Source organism: Thalassophryne amazonica, chromosome 12 (assembly GCF_902500255.1).
Source record: "Thalassophryne amazonica chromosome 12, fThaAma1.1, whole genome shotgun sequence".
Classification (NCBI taxonomy): domain Eukaryota; kingdom Metazoa; phylum Chordata; class Actinopteri; order Batrachoidiformes; family Batrachoididae; genus Thalassophryne; species Thalassophryne amazonica.
The window spans coordinates 64,637,467-64,646,002 of record NC_047114.1 but is presented as its reverse complement, the minus strand read 5'-3'; the positions used below and the strand labels follow the sequence as shown (position 1 = coordinate 64,646,002).

Below are 8,536 nucleotides of genomic sequence, written 5' to 3'. Positions count from 1 at the left end.
GCTATGAAATTGGGCTATTAGTAAAAAAAAAGTAGAAAAGGGGGTGTTCACAATAATAGTAGTGTGGCATTCAGTCAGTGAGTTCGTCAGTTTTGTGGAACAAACAGGTGTGAATCAGGTGTCCCCTATTTAAGGATGATGCCAGCACCTGTTGAACATGCTTTTCTCTTTGAAAGCCTGAGGAAAATGGGACGTTCAAGACATTGTTCAGAAGAACAGCGTAGCTTGATTAAAAAGTTGATTGGAGAGGGGAAAACTTATACGCAGGTGCAAAAAAATATAGACTGTTTATCTACAATGATCTCCAATGCTTTAAAATAGACAAAAAAAAAAAAAAAAGACGGGTGGAAGAATATGAAAAACAACCATCAAAATGGATAGAAGAATAACCAGAATGGCAAAGGCTCACCCATTGATCAGCTCCAGGATGATCAAAGACAGTCTGGAGTTACTTTAAGTGCTGTGACAGTTAGAAGACGCCTAGGTGAAGCTAATTTATTAGCAAGAATCCCCAAAGTCCCTCTGTTAAATAAAAGACGTGCAGAAGAGGTTACAATTTGCCAAAGAACACATCAACTGGCCTAAAGAGAAATGGAGGAATATTTTGTGGACTGATGAGAGTAAAATTGTTCTTTTTGGGTCCAAGGGCCGCAGTTTGTGAGACGACCCCCAAACTCTGAACTCAAGCCACAGTTCACAGTGAAGACAGTGAAGCATGGTGGTGCAAGCATGATATGGGCATGTTTCTCCTACTATGGTGTTGGGTCTATATATCACGTACCAGGTATCATGGATCAGTTTGGATATGTCAAAATACTTGAAGAGGTCATGTTGCCTTATGCTGAAGAGGACATGCCCTTGAAATGGGTGTTTCAACAAGACAATGACCCCAAGCACACTAGTAAACGAGCAAAATCTTGGTTCCAAAGCAACAAAATTAATGCCTTGCAGATGTGAAGAAATCATGAAAAACTGTGGTTATACAACTAAATACTAGTTTAGTGACTCACAGGATTGCTAAAAAAGCAGTTTGAACATTATAGTTTGTAGCGTCAACAGCAGATGCTACCATTATTGTCAACACCCCCTTCTTTTTTTTTTTACTAATAGCCCAGTTTCATAGCTTTAACATTGTGCATATCATGAATGCTTGGCCTTGTTAGATTTGTGAGAATCTAGTGAATCTACTGGTACCTTGTTTCCCATGTAACAATAAGAAATATACTCAAAACCTGGATTAATCTTTTTAGTCACATAGTACTACTATTATTCTGAACACTACTGTATCTGCCCACTAGTGGTACTTTACCACCAGATGGTCCCAGCTCAACCTCAATCTAGTACCAAGTACTTCCTTGTCCACTGGAATGCATGACACTGAGTGTGATTAACAAGTCACATTGAGCAGATACCATGCAGCAGAAAATGCCATAAGGACTTTTTTTTTTTAAAATTGCTTAACACGCTGAGAACATCCTTGGCAATTACTACATGAATAAAAGTACTCTTTGTAAAAGGGTTTTATTAGAAAACAAATCCAACAGAACATTCACCCAAAGAGTAAAGCAGGGCTGTGTTGTAATAAAAAAAAAAAAAAAAATAGTTTGCAGGCTGCCCTTTACAAGAATAAAACATTCTCATGTTGTCTGTACATGACATACTGATCAACTGAGCCACATTACCACTGGGCACAAACAAATGATTTAAACTTCAACAGTCACTGCTGACCTTGCAAAGAGCATTTTTGTCAGGATTGGCTGGACTAATGTATCAGTCCAACTGAAGAAATTTTTTTCTTGACATCAGTTTCTGTTCAATAAGATACATAAATTATACGACACATCAGAGATGAGCTCAACCGTGGTGACTTTGAAACCGTGACAGTAGTCAAACCCTTTATCGTGTATAGACAGCGCACGAAACATTATGTACAAACTCATAGTTTTGTTGGATTGGGGTGGGGGATTAAAAAAATATATATGAAATGCCTTTTTTTGAACAGTTTTTCATAATTCAACTCTAATGATGGTCTAATGGGGAGCAAATGGCAAGAAAAGATAAAGTAATATTACATTGGCCAAAGACAATTCCAGGTATCTGATACATTTGTTCTCTTGAGCACAAGTGACAGACACTTGGGGGGGGGGGGGGGGGGGCAGATACACAGATGTAGAGGCTAACATTTCTCTGAACTGACATTACTCAGTACTCCGACTCCGTAGGCGTTCGCTATGTTTACTTCGGTCGTTACTGGAATCTCGTTGATGATGGCTCCTCTCTTTGCTGCGACTACGTTTGTGAGAACGCTGTTCTCCGTCTCGCTCCCGCTCCCTGCTGTGGCTGCACTCTCGTTTCCTGCTCTTCTCCTCTCCCCCATCTGTTCTACCACTTTTGTGCCTTCTTTCCCGGCTTCGACTTCGGCTGGACCTTTTACTCTTCCTTTCTTCTCGGTGCCTCTCCCTGTCATCCTTGTGTCTCCTGTCATCAGTCTCTCCCCGGCTTTTCTTGTCCCTGGATCTATCCCTCTCCGAGCCTCTATCCTTGTGGTGGTCCCTGTCCTTCCTCCTACTTCGGTCATCCCCACCATCCCTCTCTTTCTCTCTACGTTCATTTCTGCGGTCCCGGCTTCCGCTGTGACTTCTTTTACGTTCTCGTCGGTCTTGGTTCCTATCTGTGCTACGGGACCGACGTCGCTCCCTGTCCCCCCGATCTCCTCTGTCCCTATCTCGGTCCCTGCCGTCCCTTTCCTTCCTCTGACGGTCACGCTCCCTCTCCAGCTCACGATCAAAGCCGGGTCCGTGGCGGTCTCTGTGGTGGCTCCTGCTCCTTGACCGTTTTGGAGACCTTCTGGGGCTTGGAGTTCGTCTAGGGGTCCTGGCAGAAAGCGGGGAGAGATGGATATTGTAAGTATCCTGTTACACTTTCAGTTTTTTTTTTTTTTTTTAAATCTTAGAGGCAATTAGACCTCCTGAGGTTAGGCAGCACCAACACCTGACCGATGTGGGGACTTTTCTTTTCTACGTCACATTTCTCAATTACAACAGGCATTCTGACTTAAACATGCAATGAAACTAGCCTGAGTGAGTCCGATGTAGTGAGCAATTTATTACAAATAACATTCAAAATAAAAGAGAGAAAGAGAGTAAAGATTTATATTCAATTGATTTATCAGCATTAACAAATTGAGCTTGTTAAGATCTACACCTCAGGAAAATCATCCACACTGAAACGTGACAACAGCTGGAACATTTTGTTACCTTGAGCGGTGGCGCTCCCACTGCCTTCCTGCATCTGTGCTGGCTGCCTCATCATCCGGCGTCTCTTTCTGAGCAGCCTTACGCGGCCTCGCCTTTATCTGCTGGTCAATAATTTTCTGCACAGGCACAGGAATACGAGGGAACAGAGTGGAGAACCATTCCAGTTTGGTCAGGAAGGAGCGCAGCATTTCTCCAATCGTCATCACACATCCACCTCCTGCCTTCACATCCAGTTCCTACAAACAAAGGGGAGGAGAGAACCACAGGAACTCGATCAGCACACTGCCCGAAGACATTTGTTCAAAATAAATTACTTTTCTTACTCGTGTTCAAAAAGCAATTTGTGATGACCAAGTACTGAGCCTTCACCTCTGTTCATCTAGCTTAATCTCTGACCCCAAAGTGTCTTTCATTGTACGAATGCCAAATAAAAGCCAGGTCCATAAATATCTGGACAGTATTTACATAACCTGTCCAACAATACACTGGATCTAAAAACCCAGCAGTTAACATCCTCTAAAAGTGCAAATTTAATTGGAGGTTATTTACATCCAAACCTGGTAAATGGTGTAGGAACTAGATGTTTGTTGTTGTTAAAGCTGTGTGTCCCCCACTGTTTTTAATCAAACACCCTACACAATTTCAGTTTTTGTACCAAGTGTAGACAGACCATAGTGTTAAACACATCATAACCAAGGTCCTCAGTTCCCAAACGCTTATTGAGTGTTGTTAGAAGGAAAGGTGATGTAACACAGTGGTAAACATACCACTGTCCCAGCTTTTTTGAAACATGTTGCAGGCATCCATTTCAAAATGAGCAAATTATTTGCACAAAAACAATAAAGTTGATCAGTATGAACATTAAATATCTTGTCTTTGTGGTGTATTCAACCGAATATAGGTTGAAGAGGATTTGCAAATCATTGTATTCTGTTTATATTTACATTTCACACAACGTCCCAACTTCATTGGAATTGGGGTTGTATATATTATGTACAGTTTCATAAAAGTAAAGTATTATGCACTCATAGAAGATGAAGTTGAATTTGCATCATTTTCCTGAGAGAATATTTCTGTTCAGCAAGCAGTTACATTATTTGATTGGGTGTGGAGAAGCTTGAAAAACAGCAACATGGCAGGAACACCCACCAAGGCAAACTCCCTCACAGAGAGGCAAATTAATCTATCAACACATAGGCTTCAAATTCATCTGGTTTTAGTTGCATTTGTTCAAAACTGTTTGTGAAATTTCAGGTCTGACACCAAGTTGGTTTTGGAATTGTGATACTAGACTTAGCTTTGAGCAGAGATGATTAAGGTCACTACTACCACTTTTAAAGTGAGCACCATGCAATGTCACAATTAACTGTTCAGCCAAGGTCAAGAGTTGATGGGTTAACTGCTAACACAAGGTCCAAATACCTTTCAAATGATGAAGCAAGTCTATCACAGATATATCACTGGGTGGAGCCAAATCAATGATTTAGAACAATCTTGCAAAAAAAGAGGAACTGTGAGCCCACAAATAACAAAAAGCAGTCGACCAGCTCAACAGCACCTTTGCCCGTTAAAATGATACATAAATATAATAAATGTGATTCATACACCATTCATCCATTTTGAATGTAAATACATTTATGGACATAACTCCAAGAATGAATCATAACAAATTCACCTGATCTAAACTGGTTCCTGGACTCTGTATTTACAAAGTGAGCTTAAAAGTGAAGTAATTATTCACGTTTATTATTAAAAATGTAAGACCCTCACACTTTCGTTCACATTCCATGTTTATAACAAATCTTTAAAGTGATTACAGATCATAATAAAGAGAAAGAAGAACTGTATCAAATAACAGTGTCCCCATGGTGCCACAGGCACACTGTGTCAGATTCCTTCATCAGTCTGCACCCTCCCACGAACTATTAATGAAAAGTTTGTGAGGAGGATCAATTTGCCCACAGTGTAAACACAGATTTGAATAAGCAGATTAAGTGCACCCCAGTTGAAATGTTATCAATTCATATGATAGAGAACATCTGCTTTGCACTCACACACACAAACCAACAGTGCTGAGATACAATATCCAATTCACCTGCTGCACAATGGGCATCTGAAGGAAAAAACAGGGGAATTAACCAGTTGGGTCAAAATTTCATATGTTCAACTCAAATATAATGCAACAGAACATGAAAGGAGGGCTGGTTGCACAGCCTGTGAGGCCAAATTACATTTCTAATAAACATGGAAGGAAGATTATTTATTTGTACAAGGATGTAAAGGGCAAAATGCAGAGAAAGAAAGAAAGGATAAGGAATAGAAGACTGTAATTTATAGATATAAATTTAGCTTTGTGCAACAAGTCCTGGTAGAATAATGTCAAAAATACAGGGCATGCTGTGACATCACATTTGACTCAAAGATTTACTCAGCATCATATAGTACTTACCCTGGTAAAAAACCAGCAGCACAGCAGTGAACAAGTAACCTAGCTATTTAGGTTTAAAGGACAAAACTGTGGACAATTAAGCCAAATGAAGGCAAAGGTGAAAAATCAGCTATGAGCATCACAATATGGGAATGGTCACTTTTAAGTTGTATGAAGTCAATGTGTATTAATGGTGGGGGAAAAAAATTAATTATTACCCAGGTGACATACCTCGTCATCATCCAAGAAGCCATCATACCAGTCAATCAAATCTGTTGGGGGCTGAGTATATCTGATTGAGAACAAACACAATAAAGACTGTAGTATCAACATTACAGCTGATTGAACTATGCTCTCATATGACAAAGCTTTTAACTGTTCATCTACATACAAATAGTTCACATACTTTTTTTCTGTACAACCTTTCAAGCGAGTAAAAACTACTACAGGAACATTAGATTTTAAAAGAACTTCAGATAATATGATCATGTATTAAAAATGGCAACATAATATTTGTCAAGTCTATTTTATACCTTATGTACATGAAGCCAAGTGCTCTGATGTAAGGAGAGTCGGTGTGTGTGATTAGACCCATCAACTGTTTACGAGTCAGCTTGAGTGTAAACAGCTTGTACAGGAGACAGAAAGCAGTCGATACAATTCCACCAGTCCCAACCCCGCGTACCTGGAAGGAATTAAGATGTACAGTTAATATCAGGAAGTACTTTTCACATTATTAAAGCTGTGACAACAGCATGATGTGAGAAAAGGAGGTTCCAAGTACCAGTGAACCATACAAACTTTTTCAACTGCATTTTACTATTTTTTCTTAGTATAGGTCAGAGCAGGACTTAATAATTAAAAGGAAAAATACAGAATATAAAAAGCACGTACTTCTAACTTACCCCTCCGCACATTCCCGTCTGGCCTGCGGTCTTTCTGCTTCCTTTTTCCCAAGGCTCAACATGAGTTACCTGTATACACACAGAAAATCTCAAGGAACTTCTAAAATAGTGCTGTAATTACAGTGTTATGTCAGGTGGCAAAAAGGATTCATTACATTACAAAAAGTTACAATGCACCAGTCAGACATGGGAAAATGTTAAACACACAGTTGACTACTCAATAGTGTGATAATAGTGTGCACCTGTGTCCAGTGCCACTTAAAAAAAAACCCTCCAAGATGTGTAGACTAAAGCTGCAACAATAGAATTAATCAACAGCTATTCTGATAATTGATTACATAACTGTTTTGAGCCATTAAAAAAATTCTTTGAGGTCAGCTACTTAAAAGTCCCTGTGGCTGCTCCTTTGCACCACAAACAATTTCAAGGTGGAGCTACACGTTGATTTGGCACACGTTTTACGCCGGATGTTCTTCCTGATGCAACTCCACATTACATGGAGGAATGTGGCAGGGGTGGGATTTGAAGCAGGAACCTTCTGCACTGAAACCAAGGACACTAACCATATGGTCAACTACTCGTACTTAAATGTGAATATTTTCTGGCTTATTTTACTAGATGCTTTTGTCCCATCTGGCAGTAAACTGAATATCTTTGGGCAGTGGATAAAACAAGACATATGATGGCATCATCTTGGGCTCTAATGAGTTTGCCTATCTATATGTGGCCCTGCAATAGACAGCTTTCTGTCCAGGATGTAGCCCCGCCTCATGCCCTGTAAGTAGTGGGGTAGGCTCAGGATGACAGAATGAATGACTCTTCGGCTATGGATAACACTGATCAGCATTTTTCACAGTAATTGACATTTTATAGACCAAACAACTGAAAATGTTAGTTGCAGCCCTAGAGGAGGCATTTACACACAGAGTAATAACGTATTCCTACCCACTTTAACACTGCTTAACAGTTAAGTGTAACTACAAAACAATGGCACAGCATAAATGGAAAACTGAAAAGCAGAAAATTTCCTTGTCAATATTTAACAAATACATAACATTAACTTTATCTAGTTTTATTTTTGTCTTTCACGAACATACCAAAAAACATTCACCAAAAAAGAAAAAATACAGAACTAGTTAAGACTTGTGCACAGCACATACATAAATGACCACATCAACACGTTACTAAACCAAATCCCAGTTTTCATCTCAGTCCAGCTGCTAACACGCTAGCTTTTTGTAACAGTGTAGTGTTAGCCTCCTTGCTAGTTAGCCTTTGAAAATGTTACCTTGAAATAGATTTCGTCCACAACTTCGTGATACGTCTTTAGCTCATACAGCTGAACTTTGAAATAGGGCGAGGATAGCACATTAGTGAGAATCATTGGATTGAGATTCATAGTCTTTTCGTTGCCCCACAGCGGTAAAACATTGCCGTGTTTTCCTGGCGCAGGCTTGCTAACGGCCTGCGCTACCAGCCCGACGTTAGCCATCATCAGCGAGTCCCACGGCGCCCACTCGAATTCAATGCTACCGGCTTCTCCGTTACACTGCCATCAAAATTAATGATTTACAAGTCGTTAACAAACTGGGTTCTTGAAGTCTTAATAATGACCGGCTAAACTGACTATAACTTCCCGCCGTATTTACAGCTGAAGAGCGACACCGAGATGGAACCGGAAGTGGAAAAACGATTCTTCTTCCTTTGTGATGTTTAAAGGTGGCCTGGTTTCTAAAAGTAAACAACTTTATCGCCACCTACTGTCCCGGAGCCCATACACACTGCAAAGCAGGTTATTATTATGATCTAATGAATGAGAGCTGTAGGGATTCATCGTTTTTATATAAATCCTCACGCAGTTTTCTTTGGAGTGGGTTGTTCTCCCAAACTGAGTGATTGTGTAATAAGAATATAATTATAAGAGAAGCCAACTCATGTTCATAGTG

General features: G+C 40.0%; 1 protein-coding gene across 3 annotated transcripts; it reads right to left on the bottom strand.

Annotated features, from left to right (window-relative positions):
* Positions 1–1,504: 1,504 nt before the first annotated feature.
* Positions 1,505–8,282, bottom strand: prpf38b (pre-mRNA processing factor 38B). Of its 3 annotated transcripts, none has more exons than XM_034182491.1 (7): positions 7,879–8,282; positions 6,591–6,659; positions 6,219–6,370; positions 5,904–5,977; positions 5,312–5,370; positions 3,258–3,493; positions 1,505–2,874 (listed from the first exon to the last, which is right to left on the bottom strand). In XM_034182491.1, exons 1-7 carry the CDS (start codon positions 8,083–8,085, stop codon positions 2,199–2,201), a joined length of 1,473 nt encoding a protein of 490 aa, XP_034038382.1. In that variant the 5' UTR covers positions 8,086–8,282; the 3' UTR covers positions 1,505–2,198. The 3 variants fall into 3 exon arrangements, with proteins under 3 accessions (XP_034038382.1, XP_034038384.1, XP_034038385.1); XM_034182493.1 differs by having other exon boundaries at positions 5,353–5,370; positions 5,917–5,977; XM_034182494.1 differs by lacking the exon at positions 5,312–5,370 and having other exon boundaries at positions 5,917–5,977; positions 7,879–8,281.
* Positions 8,283–8,536: the final 254 nt, after the last annotated feature.

Excerpts from the sequence above, each read along its gene's own strand:
- prpf38b (XM_034182491.1), bottom strand. The coding sequence starts at position 8,085 with ATGATGGCTAACGTCGGGCTGGTAGCGCAGGCCGTTAGCAAGCCTGCG. Across the intron at positions 5,978-6,218 it reads CTTGGCTTCATGTACATAAG|ATATACTCAGCCCCCAACAG; the intron begins GTATAAAATAGA and ends GTTCTCAATCAG. Across the intron at positions 5,371-5,903 it reads TGACGAGGTATGTCACCTGG|ATGCCCATTGTGCAGCAGGT; the intron begins GTAATAATTAAT and ends TTTTTCCTTCAG.